The following is a 13,854-nucleotide window of genomic DNA, read 5'->3' as shown; positions in this document are numbered from 1 at the left end:
CCTCCCGCGCCGCGGTGTCTGTGGGTCGGTCCCCAGACGCGCCCGCCGGCTCTTGGGCCTCCACTGGCTGGACGTGGGTCTGTCCCGCGCCCGCGCGTCCGTCCGTCCCCCACTTGCCTCCAATTCGGCAGTAACTTTACACCAGCCAGGAGGAGAAGGACGGTGCGCGCGTGTGCGGGTCTGGTCGGCTGTGGCCGGCGCGGGGGTGGCGAGGGGCACCGGGCGGCGTCGGCGTGCGAACGGGCCGGGGGCGTCGCGGGCCGCCCTGCCCTATAAGGGGCCGTGCCGCCTCCGCCGCCGGGCGGGTGCCGGGCGGACCGCGGCGGTGGCGGCGGCGGCTGCGATTGGCTCAGGCGCCCCATCCGGGGACTGGGCTCGGCGCTGCTCGTTCGCCCTAAAGGTACCAATATGGCGGAGGTGAGCAGGGAAACCGGGCAGGAGCAGCCGGGCTGGAGCGGGCGCCCAGCGGCTCCCCGCGACCCCCGAGCCAGCCTGGGGGATCCGGGGCTCTTTCCGCGGCCCCATGATGGGCGGCGTGGCGACGCGGGGGTCGCGGGGCGGGGACTGGCCGTGGTGGGGCTGGCCGGGGGGCGGGAGCGGGCGCGGGAGCGGTCTCCCTCCGGGACTAGGCCGCGGCGGCTCCGGCCCCGGTCGGGCCGGGCGACCGAGCTGGACGGAGGTGGCGGCCGGCTGCAGTGAGCCCTGCCCCAGGGACGGGACAGTGCCGTGTCCCCGGTCGCTGACGCGGGCCGCCGGCGCCTCCGCGCCTCTTCCCGGGGCCCGGGTGGGTGGAAACCGGCCGAGCCCCCCCTCCGCGGCCGGATCGCAAAGAGGGGAGCGGGCTGCGCCACTGCCCTGCGGGAGTCGTGCGCTGTGCCCCCGGCCCACCGGGCCCGGGCTGCGGCGCGAAGGAGCCGCACGCTTCACTTTGCTGGGGGCGCGGAGAAGAGCGGGATGCGGGGCCACCGGGCTTCGCAGAAGAGCGGGACTCCCCACCCCGCAGCCCGGGAGGTGTTGGAGCCCCTGGGGTTAAAGGGCAGACCGAGACCCTCGACGCCCTCTCCAGGAGAGCGGCTTGATAGCTCCAGTTTTCTCTGGGCTGGAGGAAGGAAGGCTGGGCGAGCGAAGCTGCCCCGGCCATGTCCCCCGGGACTGGTGAGCTGGGGGGAGGGGGCAGTGTGGCAGGAGCCCCTGGGCTGGAGCTCGCTGGGGCGGGGGGCGCGCTGACGGTCCAGGGAGGGACTGAACACTCTGGAAGGAGCCAGCATCCCTGGAACTGAGAGGAGCTGCATCTCTGGACTCGAGAGAGAGGATGGGGGGGCTCGCGCTTTGGTTTGGGGGCGAGTGTCCAATTCGAGCTGGCCTACGCTCCAGGGGAAGAGGTCGGCTTCGGAGTTGGGGCTCCCGGTCCCCAGGGGCGAACTAGGTGCTCAGAACGCGAGTTCGTTCCAGAAAAGGGTGTTACGTTTCGAGTTGTTTGGGGCTTCGGAGAGCCGGGTGGGATTTGGAGGACTCCGGAGATGCCAGGGATGGGGGACTGATGGTGCGAGCCGACTGCTCTGGGTTTTGCTTCTCCGGTTTGTAACTTGCTGAGCTCCAAGAAGCGACTTGGAGTTGCCTCTCAGACTCCGGGCTTCGTCCCGGGTCTGTGAGTTTGTACACTTGGGACTCGGGGAGGAAGGCGAGGCAGCCAAGAGGGGGCCCGAAAGGGGCCAGGAGCGATTTCGAGCGAAGCTACGTCTTGCACTTTTGGCAGCTGCGGAGGAGCGCTCGACTCCGCCTCCTCTGCGCCCTGTTGCCGGCGCTGCCTCTTTCCCCGGCTGTGCGATCTAACTTCACGTTTTCTTCTCTCTCTCCTAGGCTTCTTTTGGAAGTTCGAGCCCAGGTTTGTCCTATTTTCTTAGGTCTTCGGTGGTTCCCAGTGGGTAATGTGGGCTCAAAGGTCTGTTGCTAAAGGATTCCCCATAGAAATGTATACTGCAGGTTTTTCTTCATTGGTTTTTAAGTTTCAGTGTGCATTTAGTAAAGTTTGGGGAAGGAAGAGTTATACTGTTCTTTGTTTTCTCTTGGCATGTTGAAAAAGTAACTGTTACAAAGTTGCTAAGACAAGCGTTCTTTTAAGTAATATGGCTTTAATTATTGCATATCTTATTTTTCCTCCGAGCCTGAAACAGTTAATCCCAAATTAACTTGACACCAACTTTAGCAATTTAGATTTTAACTTCGGTTTCTTCTAGAGATTGAGTAATTTGTAAGAACTCTGGGACTACTTTACTAACTGTAACCCCTCATCTCCTCTTACGTTGTTTCTTTTTCATAATTAAATGTCTGTGAATTGTGTTAAAATTGGAAGTTGAGAGGTAAAGCTACCTTAATAAAAAAGACAGAACTTCCAAGTTTGGCACAGAAAAAGGGTGATTTCGACTTCTGAGCTGAGATGATCTTAGGTCATCTAGTACAGTGTTTCTTAACTTTCCTGAGGTCAGAAACCCCTGTCAGGATCTAATGAAAGCAAGGAATGTGTCCCAGAACTCTGCACATGTACATAATTACACACAATCTGGGGTCTGTAGAATCCCTGTAGCAGGTCCATGATAAGGACCTTTCCTCATGTGCTAATCATGTAAGGTATCTTTGTTTCAGTTTCTCATCTCCTTTCTAGCTTACCTCTTTGCTCTCTTCCCTCTCATAGTCTACAGGAAAGGCACCTCTGGACTAGTCCAACTCCATTATTTTACAGTTGAGGAGACTTTTAAATAACTTTCGTTAGTGATGGAGCACAGATGAGCTCCTAAATCTTCCATTACAACTTGTTTCCGTAGGGTGAATAGTCAGTTTCCTTACACTATTACTTTTTCTATCTGCTCCACCTTCAGAGCCTCACTTGACTGTCATTTAAGGTATTATAACACCAAGTAGAAGAAATTTGCAGCTATTTTAAAAATAGCTGTCTGTATCTTTAAAATTCTAAAAATTTTTGTTAATTTTGAGATGAACTTTTTTGTTATAACTGATTTTAGGAAAATATATACATGATGTCAAACAGCTGGATTAATGGAATTTTTCCATTTGGTATCACTGACTTCTTTTAAGAAGTTGCGCTCTAAATAAGCCAAAAGACAGTGTAACCTGTTTTTAATCAGCTAGCCTGCTTTTGTTTTTTGTTTGTTTGTTTGAGACGTTACGCAGGCTGGAGTGCAATGGCGCAATCTCACTGTAACCTCCGCCTTCGAGGTTCAAGCCGTTCTCCTGCCTCAGCCTCCCAGGTAGCTGGTAGGTACTACAGGGATGTGCCACCACACCCGGCTAATTTTTTTGTATTTTTAGTAGAGATGGGGTTTCACCGTGCTGGCTAGGCTGATCTTGAACTCCTGACCTCAAGTGATCTGCCCACTTCGGCCTCCCAAAGTGCTGGGATTAATTAGCCAGTTTTTTAAAAAGAGAATTTTAGAGCTGGAAGGGACTTTTGAGGTCCTTTCAGTCATCCCCATGTATTTTGCAAATGGAAGACAGGAGCTAGACCTAGAAAGTTTAAATGACTTCCTTTAGGTCCCAAAAAGCCAAGGACAAAGCTGGGAGTAGACCCTCAGCTCCTTCGATTTTTGACCCTTATTGAATACCTTCCATGTTAAAGGGGAGGCCTGTTGTGCCAAGTGATAGAGGAGTAACAGAAGAGCCCAGAGGAGCTCTGCTACCAAAGAGGTGGAAAAGTCAGCATCTATTTCATTTCTGCCTCTTTGGCGTGCCATGGAACTTGCCAAGAATTCCTCAAAAAAAGAAAATTTGTAATGGTGGATGTGAGCTAATTAATAAATATTCATATTTCTTTTTTGTTGTTTTTTGTTTTTTGAGATGGAGTCTTTTTCCATTGCTCAGGCTGGAGTGCAGTGGTGTGATCTTGGCTCTCACTACAGCCTCGACCTCCCAGCTTCAAGCGATTCTCCTGCCTCAGCCTCCCACGTAGCTGGTATTACAGGTGCCCACCACCATGCCTGGCTAATTTTTTTGTATTGTTAGTAGAAACAGGGTTTCACTATGTTGACCAGGCTGGTCTGGAACTCCTGACCTCAGATGATCCCCCCACTTCGGCCTCCCAAAATGCTGGGATTACAGGCATGAGCCACCACCCCTGGCCCGTATTTCTTTTTAAATTAAACCACATGTAAATCAACAGGTTTTTAAATGAGCAGATATTTTTCAACATTAAGGAAGATAACATAATGTAAACCTGCCAAGAAATTAAGTCCTGTAGAAATTGTATTTTTAGAACTAATTAGATAAGAGTTCTCTGAACCCAGAATCAAAAATAATGAATTATGTGTGTGGTTTTTCCATAGTGAAAAATTTTTGGCCTAGTTCAGTGTTTTGGTAATGATCTCACGCTGTCCTGAAATGTTTGAAATTTTAAAATATTCAGTAGCTTGAGTAAGAACAGATTAAACTTTTTATGCTGAGTATGCTTCCATCCACTTCTTCCTTCCTCCAACCTCGGTTTCTGATACTTTCCTTCCTTGCTCTGAGGGTTACTGGTCTAATTGAATTGGATACTAGAGTAAAACAAGTGGACAAAATCCTGTTTTTTTAATAAATTGGATTTCATTTCTTTGGGATTATGGATTTTAGTCATTTCTTCTCTTGGTTTTTGGAGTTTCCTATTGACTTCATATTTGCTATTAAAAGATATTATAGTTTTATAAACAAGTATGAATTATCCAAAACAACTTGCAATGGATATATCTTCCAAAACCTTCAGATGTGATTTTCTGTATTCCCTACACATAATCCTAAGAACTTTGTTAGTAATCCAAAGTAAAGTCTTACAGTTTAATGCTTGTCTGATTAATGCTAGGGAATTTGAAGTACTGTTAGAGACATGTAAAGTGATACAATGCTTTTAAAAGCTGAATGGCTGTATAGCTGCTTCACAGAAACTTGTGTTTGTTTTATAAAACAGATTTTTGTTGTGTTTTCTGTCTTTATTGGAGGGTTAGAATTTGAGTAAAATTTATATTATCCTGAAGTGTGCGTCTTAGTGTATAGTAGATTCTTGTGAAATCTTCCATTCATGGAAATTTAATCCTTCTGATATTTTGCTATTGTTTTTAGACAGATGTATTAGATGAAATGATAAGCAAGTTTGACTCCTTTTTCTATTAGAATGTTTCTTTAAAACCATGCTGCTTAAATCACTTTGTTGTTATCATAAGATGTTTTCTTGTGGACTAGACCCCTTATAAAAGTGTTTGTGAATAACTTTGCCTTGTTATTTTGCTGATTTAGACATATTTTCAGAATCATAGGGTCTTAATTTATAACCTATAAAGTATATAGTAAATTCATTTAGTAAAACCCTCATATAAACATGAAAAGGGACTGGCAGAAGAACACAAATTTTTATTTTCTTTTGTTAATAGCCTTGTAAATGTATAAAGTGATTCAGTTTGTTTTATTCCAGTTGGGTCTTTGTCTTCTGAGGATCATGATTTTGACCCCACTGCTGAGATGTTGGTCCATGACTATGATGATGAAAGAACTCTTGAAGAAGAGGAAATGATGGATGAGGGTAAAAACTTCAGTTCGGAAATTGAAGACTTAGAAAAGGTATAAGATTTACTTTAATATACAAACTTACAAAGATTTTGAAATTCTGTTGTAATTTTAAAAATAATCTACCTGAAATAAAAATAGGATCATAATCCTTTTTTTTTTCACTCTTATTTTGGGGGATAGCCTAATAAGTATGTTTTCATTTAATTTTTCAAAATTATTTTGTATCTCTTAACTTAATTTTTAAGCTTATATCAGCACAGTGAAGTAGGTACACGTAGGCATTTTACAGACGAGAAAATTGAGATACGGAAAACTATAGGCCCTAAGATTATTTCTGAATCCTAGTCTAGCCCTCTTTCCATTGTAACATACTATTCTGCTGAGGGTCAAACTTGAATTTGGCTAAGTACTGTAGTAGATACAGAGAGAAGCCTTTTCCTTCAAATAACTCATGATCTAGTGGAATATTTTAAGAAAATTGAAAAAAATTTACTGTATTTTCAAATATAAATTGGTAGTATCCCATCCCCTGCTCCTTTAAAAGTCATCTTTGAAAAGGTTGGCAAGAGTGAGTGTAGTTTGTAATTTTTTAAGCCCCAAGTCAATATAAATTCAAACGAACTGTATTTTCATGCATTTATACCAGGACTGTATATAGAGAGGTCCCTATAGGGGTTACCTTGAAAACGTGTAGGATTTATGCTTACTTAACCATATTTGAACGTTTCTTACCAGCCAGGATAACAAAAGCTTCCAGAAATGATACTTATCCCCTGAGTTTCTTATACCTCTTTTTCTTGAAAAGGGCAAGCACATTCTTATGTATATCATCTTCTCTGCTTAGTAGCTTTGTGAGGCAGGAGTGGAGTGTTATTTTATTTCCTTCTTCATGTTAATACACAGGGAAACAGAAGAGTGACTTAACTGCCCACTTGCTCTGATCTGTTGTTCTTATCTGTAGTAAAGTACAACTGTATACATGTGGTCTCTATTCTTTTTATTGATGTTTAATGAAACATGAAAATGAATAAAAGAAACAGTAGAGACACAAATATAAAGAGTAAGGATCAAGCTTTTAGAAGGAATTTTAAATTATGTTTTGATTATTTCTGTATCACTTGAAATAGTGTATTTTCTTAATCTTTTATTAGTGGAATAGTGATTTGGGTATTGGTGCACGTTAACAGTCTTAGGGGATTGATGTTAATGTTCATTTTCAAGAATTATAAGTTTTTATGTTCATAGTAAATAAACTCAGTTGTGTGTTGACTGTAATGTGGCCCATATTTTGGTGTTTACAAATTTTTAGTACGTCATGTGTTATGGAAAATAAGGTAAGTACTAAAGCAATTTTCTTATAGTAGCTCTTTGAGTATAGAATATGTGGCTAGATTTTAGTTACTAAACATACTAAAATAGGGTTTATGTAATATCTTTATATATTTTAATGTATGCATATTACTGCCATCTGAGAGCTTTTAATAGACCTAGATTTATAGGTAGAACTTTTTTTTTTTTTTTTTTGAGACGAAGACTTGCTCCATCCCGCAGGCTGGAGTGCAGTGGCACAATCTCGGCTCACTGCAGCCTCTGCCTCCTGGGTTCAAGTGATTCTCCTGCCTCAGCCTCCCGAGTAGTTGGGATTACAGGCATCCACCACCACACCTAGCTACTTTTTGTATTTTTGGTAGAGACGGGGTTTTGCCATGTTGGCCAGGCTGATCTTGAGTTCCTGACCTCAGGCAGTCCACCTGCCTCGGCCTTCCAAAGTGCTGGGATTATAGCATGAGCCACCACACCTGGCTGGTAGAACTTTTTAAAGAGTTCTTATTTCTACTTTCATTAATATATAATTACCCCCTTGATGTTCACTGTGAGAAAAATTCAAAAATTCAGAAAAGCACTAATGAGAAAGTAAAATATCACTTTTTCTACCATTTAGACTTTAGTATAGGTTTTTCCTTTTTTGTTAAAAGAAAAAAAGGCATTTAGGCTGGGGGCAGTGGCTCACACATGTAATCTGAACACTTTGGGAGGCTGAAGTGGGACGATCGCTTGAGCCCAGGAGTCTGAGACCAGCCTGGGCCACATAGTGAGACCCCGTTTCTACCAAAAAAATTTAAAAATTAGCTGGGTGTGGTGGTGCATGCTAGTAGCCCCAGCTATTTGGGAGGCTGAGGTGGGAGGATCACTTGATCATCCCAGGAGTTCCAAGGTTGCAGTGAGCTATGATTGTGCCACTGTATTCCAGACTATGTGACAGCCTGAGACCCTGTCTGGGAAAAAAAAAGATCACCAGACATTTAAACAAATTATATGTATATAGTTTCGCAGCCTGTGCCTTAAGGTATCAGACAGGCGTTAGTTACTAACATTGACATGCATCTCAGACAGTCTCATTTGGTCCATCCAGCAATGCCATTAGTTGTGTCAGATGAATACTGGCATTATTTTTCTAGGCTCAGAGGCCTTGTTGATTGTAGGATGTACCGTTGATTTCTTTTTTTTTTTTGAGACAGTCTTGCTCTGTCGCCCAGGCTGGAGTGCAGTGGCGCAATCTTGGCTCACTGCAGGCTCTGCCTCCTGGATTCACGCCATTCTCCTGCCTCAGCTTCCTGAGTAGCTGGGACTATAGGTGCCCGCCACCACACCCGGCTAATTATTTTTGTATTTTTTTTTTTTTAGTAGAGACGGGGTTTCACCGTGTTGGCCAGGATGGTCTCGATCTCCTGACCTCGTGATCTGCCCGCCTCGGCCTCCCGAAGTGTTGGGATTACAGGCGTGAGCCACCGCGCCCAGCCTACTGTTGATTTCCAAACAGTGTAGGTGGTGGAGGAACACTTGTATATGAAGTTTGCACTTTAGTATCAGGCTACATCCTGATTCTGATATGTGAGGGAGTGCATCGTAGGATCAAGGAAATGATGGTATGTGAGGAAATGGAGGTGAGAGGGATTAGGTGATTTGTCCAAGATATTGGTTAGCAATTAGTGGATCTTTTGCCTTAAATCTGGTTCTCTTCCTGATATAAATCCTTTGACTTACAGAACAGTTCATTTATAAGTGTGACTAGACTGCTGTGTCCCTTAAAATGTAAATAGGCTCAACAAAATACCCAAAAAAAGGAAGAGAAAAATCGTTATACCTGGGATAAGGTGATGGGTCACACTTCTAAGCTGATTTAGCTACCACAGATCCTTACAGACTTTGAGACTTACTAATTCAATTTTGAAAAAATTGTTTTTATGTTTTAAAGGACTTAAGTGCTTTATTAATAGGCTCTCAAAGAGAGTTCGTTTGTGAAGTGCCTCAGAGACTAGATTCACCTTTTCCAGTTTTGCTTTAAAAGTTTTGGTACAAATGATTTGTGTTTTAGCATCAGCCCTCTGGCCACCAGTGTCATCCCTTGAACTTATTAATGAGGTTTCTACAAAGATGGTCATCTTCTCCCTCAACAGATGGTCATTCCTGTGTCTTTATAGAAAAGTGGGGGTTTTCTTGAGTGAATGCTGGGAACCTCCTGTCTCCCTCACAAGTACAAACTTTTATATTATTCTTTCCCTCCTGTCCTGCAAAGTATCTGCGATATCCCAGGCTAACCTCTAGATTCTATCCCTCCTGCCCTCAATTTATTCTTCTACCTTTTTTTTTTTTTATAAATTTCCACATAAGAATCCTACTTGTGCACATCCCACATTTGGAAGAAATTCTCTTTTGATCTTGTGTTGCCCTCAGTCGCTCTCCTTTTGTAGCCAAGTTTCAAGTCATGTATGTACTTTCTTCCCTCGCATTCAGTTCTTAGCTTGGCTTCTTCCACCATGCTATAAGGCCACCAATAATTACTTTTTTAGAGATGGTCTCACTCTGTCACCCAGGCTAGAGTGCAGCGGTATCATCATAGCCAACTGCAGCCTTGACCTCCTGGGCTTAAGCAATTTCCCCCCCATCAGCCTCCCAAAGCCCAGGGATTACTGGTGTACCCCACCACCCTGGCTAATTTAAAAAAACATTTTTTTTATAGAGAAGGGGTCTTGCAATGCCCAGGCTGGTCTCCAACTCCTGGGCTCAAGCGATCCTACCTTGGCGTCCCAAAGTGCTGGGATTACAGGCAGCAGCTACCGCGCCTGGCCCAGGTCACCAATAATTCCTGATTGCCAGATACTAAGATTTATTGTCTTTCTCTTGCTTAGTTTCTTTTTGGAATTTGACCCAAGTGACCATTCCTGATTATCCATACTTGTTTCTGCCTTAATTTGTGTAATCCTACTTTTTCCTGGTTCTATTTGTCTGGCTTCTCCCTCTTTCTTATTTTATGATCTTTTCTTTCTTTGCCCGCATTTTAATTAACATTCTCCAGGGTTTTGGCTATTATCTTCTCACTCTGTGTGCCTTTTCTGGGTGTTCTCACTCAAACCCACTGCTTTAACTTTCACCTTAAACTCATCGTTACCATCCTGTCCTTAAGTTTATCTTGTGCTTCTGTCTCATAGTGGTGCTGTAGTTACCTAACTTCTCAGGCCAGAAATCTGGCAATCCATTTAGACTCCTATGTTGCTTTCATTCCTTCTATCAAGTAACCTAAGAAAGGGATCTTTCCCTAAATTTCACTCAAATAATCCCCCTCCTTAGTTCAGGCTCTCATTCTACTTCCCTTAGAACATTATTTCCAAAATACAAATCATGTTTAAGAATTTTCAGACATACCCATTGCCCATAGTGTAATACATCTGAAAGTTCTTCTGATAAGCATAAATCCCCTCCTCTTTTCTCTCTACCCTCTCCGTGGGTGAGCTCATCAACTTCTGTGGCTTTAAATATCTTCTAGATGCTAATGAATGCCAGATTTATATCTTTAGCCCAGCCTGGTTCTCTGAGCTCCAGGCTCCTGGCCAACCTGACTTTTCTAGTTGGATGTTTCATAGCCTCTTAAACTTAACTGTGTCCTTTGCAGAACTCTTGTGATTTTTTTTTTTTCTTCAAAAACGTTTTAGTCCTTTAGTATTCTCTATCTTGGCAGAAGTTACCACCATCTAGGCAATTGCTCAAATAGAAAAGTGGGGAGTCCTCCTTCCCTTTCCCTCCCACGTCCAGTGACCCATTTGGTTCCACCTCAGAATATGTCTCTTCACTTCTCTCCTCTTGTGTATCAGTACCCTCACCTAGCATGAGGCTTTTTAAGTGGTTTCCCTGCTTCTCTTGTATCTCTCCACCCTTCTTAACTTTTCTTCATGCAGGTGTTCAGTATTTTAAGAAGAAATAACGCCATGGTACTCCCTTTTTATGAGTCTCCGATGGCTCCTTATTGCCCTGGGAATGAAGTCCAAGTTCCTTTCCCTGGCCCGGAGGCCCTTTGTGATCTGTCCCTGCCTCTCTTTCCATTCTCTTGAGCCATTCTTCATTCTCCTCACCAAACTTTGGCCACTTGGCTTAGCAGGGAACCACCTTCAGGCCTCACATGTGTCTTTTTTTTTTTTTTTTTTTTTGCCTGGAATACTCTTCATGGGACTGGCCTTCTCAGACTTCAGGCCTCCGCTGAAGATTGCTGACTGTCTTTCCCTGCTACCCTCTGAAAGTGGGCCCCGAGTGTTACTCTGTATCTCAGGGCTCTATTTGTTTGTTACACTCATCAAACTTGACAGCCCTATATTTGTGTATTGTCAAAAGCCTTGTCATCTTTCAAGACTTAGCTCAGTCTTCACCCTCTGTGCATACCTCCATACTCTATACCAGTATTCTTAGGGTGTAGGTCTGCCCTTCTCTATACTCACAATTGAATATTGAAGCCATCACATTGTATCATAATGGCTAACTCATCAGTTTCTCCCACTGAGACTGAATTCCTTGTGAGCACGGATTCTTCAGTAAATTTCATTTGTATGTCCAGTAGCCAGTAGCTAGTAGCCTTCAGCCAAGTACTTAGAACTGAGTAAATGATGGGAAGGTGGACCATCAGTGCATAAAAGGTGAAAATTGCCACTCCCCATTTCAGGGAGAGAGTCTGAAACTGTGAGGTTCTGAAGAAATACTACTGACAGGTGCTTGGCAAAGGCTGCAACCCAGGCACCTCTTATATTAGAACCAATGTGAGCCAAAGGGAATGGGCTGCATGGACTCCGCAAGGAGCAAGATAGGACTGTAGAGAGACTGTAAATCCAAGTCTTGTTACCTTCAATGGATTCTTTGGTTTGGAAGAAAAATAATTCATTGAAGTTTCCCCATGGTGTAGGTGAACTTCACCCTGTTCTGACCATCCAACTCAATTTATGCTGATTCCATGCTCCCAAAGGAGTTTTGGTTGATTTAAATCCCAAGCTAAAAAAGATTTTCATGATCATTTATGGTCATTAGAAAGGCGTATGTCTACTACTGCAAATTTATAAGTTAGTGTTCTATCATATACCTGATTGTAAGTTCATTTAGCATAAATCTGTTTTAGTTAGGCACAATAAATTACGTAAGTTCCATACCTGCAAAGGTGAAGGCCAAACTTTTGCATCCCCTGTGGGCAGCCAGCTGGCCCTCTAAGGAATCATCACTGGCTCTTCTCTGGTCACTTTGTGATCAACTGTGGGCATGTTTTGTGTGTCACTGAACGAGGGAATACATTCTGAGAAAGGCGTCATTAGGCAGTTTCATTGCTGTGTGAACATCATAGAGTATGCTTAGACAAAAGCAGTTAATGTAGCCTACTACACACCTAGGCTATATGGTGTAGCATATTATTCCTACCACAGTTGTATATGCAGCCTGGCTGTATATGCAGTCTGCATGCACTGAATGTTATGTAGTGCATGGTAACACTTATTTTCACATGGATTCCTGAGAGGGAAACAGTGACTTGGTGTCACTATGAGACATGGCATAGGTATTCATAACATAGGCAGCACTGTAGCCAGGGTATGTAATTTTATTAAAGCAGTGCAGCCAGTGAGATAACTTGGGGAACTGGGATTCAAACCCAGAATTAAGCCTCAGTTTTCTCACCTGTGAAATGGTGATAACAGTATAATCTTCCTCAGACAGTTGTTTTAAAAAAACTGGTATAAAAATATGAGATGTAGTAAGAATATAAAAGGATAATTGTGCTTTGAACATAAATATTGCTGATGTTAGTAAACATTCAGCAAAGGTTTTCTACTGGGTGTCTTCTAATTAACATGAAGAATAAAGCAAGTGGTCAGCTGTTAAATGCAAGGAAAGAAGCTGTGAATTACAAGTTATTGATTGATCAATTGGAAATGTTTTCAGGGCAAATCTTTATGTTAACTTGAAAGCAAAAAAAAAAGGCACTAAAGCAAATATTTGAGGAATTTTTAAAATAGTAAAATGCTTCTGGAAAATAAAAACTAAGGTGTTAATTGTTAGGCTATTGTTTATGCATTAATTATAGCTCTAGGTGTTTGGTCCTGTTTTCTGACAACAGCACAAAAAGAAACACTGAAACTTGCCTTTGATTTGTTCTGCTGTTTTGATAATGTGCTTTCTGAACCTAAGGACAGTACAGTTTACCTGCAGTTCAGTATTGTGACATCTGCTGAGTCCGTGTTTATGCCCTGGCTTGAACAGGAAGGAACCATGCCTCTAGAAGATTTACTGGCATTCTATGGCTATGAACCTACAATTCCAGCAGTTGCAAATTCCAGTGCAAATAGTTCCCCGAGTGAACTGGCAGATGAACTACCAGACATGACACTAGACAAAGTAAGTGTGAGCATTTGAAAGGAAAATTCAGGGTCTGTTACCATTGACTGCTTTTACTTCCATTTAAAGTATTATTTAATAGTTCTTAAATGTAAACTTCTTGTTGACCCATTGTGCTTATTTCGGTGGCTGATTTAAACTTTGTTTGGCTTTGATCACACTATGTTAAGAGTAGTATTAATAGCAGCTTCATGGTACTTTGCATGCCTGAATATTCTCCCGTAATGTTTTCATCTTTCCTGTGTAGACACATTGTATCTAAACTTAGATTTTGTCTTAACTTCTTTTGATCCTATAAACACATAAAAGCCTTGATTAATAAATCCCCCAGAAGCCTTCAAACCAAGCTGGCTTAGGCGTGGAGTGGTTGGAGAGAAGTTCTGTTTTCTTGGCTCTGGGAGTGACAGCGGCTGCAGCAGCCAAGACCGCGGTGATCCATCTCTAACATAGGCTGGTTGTGGGGAGGCCTAGTCCCTGCTGAGGAAAATTGACACAGCCATGGCCTCTGCTAACAGATCCCTGGGAACCTTTCCTTGCCTTTCAGATCTCAGGCAGGGAGAGGAATCCACATCTTGGAACCTCTTCCTGTGAGTTATATTGTTC

General features: G+C 43.4%; 1 protein-coding gene across 4 annotated transcripts in view; it reads left to right on the top strand.

Moving 5' to 3' along the window:
- The first annotated feature begins 315 nt into the window (after positions 1-315).
- Positions 316-13,854, top strand: part of MIER3 (MIER family member 3) — a 41,122-nt gene continuing 27,583 nt past the window's right edge. The window contains exons 1-4 of one of the 4 annotated variants that reach the window (XM_054487740.2): positions 316-417; positions 1,861-1,885; positions 5,456-5,601; positions 13,117-13,251. In XM_054487740.2, coding sequence (XP_054343715.1) covers positions 409-417; positions 1,861-1,885; positions 5,456-5,601; positions 13,117-13,251 — 315 coding nt within the window. In that variant the 5' untranslated portion in view covers positions 316-408. Of the gene's footprint in view, positions 418-447; positions 1,156-1,860; positions 1,943-5,440; positions 5,602-13,116; positions 13,252-13,854 lie in introns of those variants that run through there. The other 3 variants (XM_063664831.1, XM_063664830.1, XM_063664832.1) reach the window with 3 other exon arrangements.

The sequence above is a fragment of the Pongo pygmaeus genome, chromosome 4 (genome assembly GCF_028885625.2).
Source record: "Pongo pygmaeus isolate AG05252 chromosome 4, NHGRI_mPonPyg2-v2.0_pri, whole genome shotgun sequence".
Taxonomy (NCBI): Eukaryota; Metazoa; Chordata; class Mammalia; order Primates; family Hominidae; genus Pongo; species Pongo pygmaeus.
Note: the sequence above shows the minus strand (reverse complement) of the source record. Positions and strands in the feature narration are given on the sequence as shown.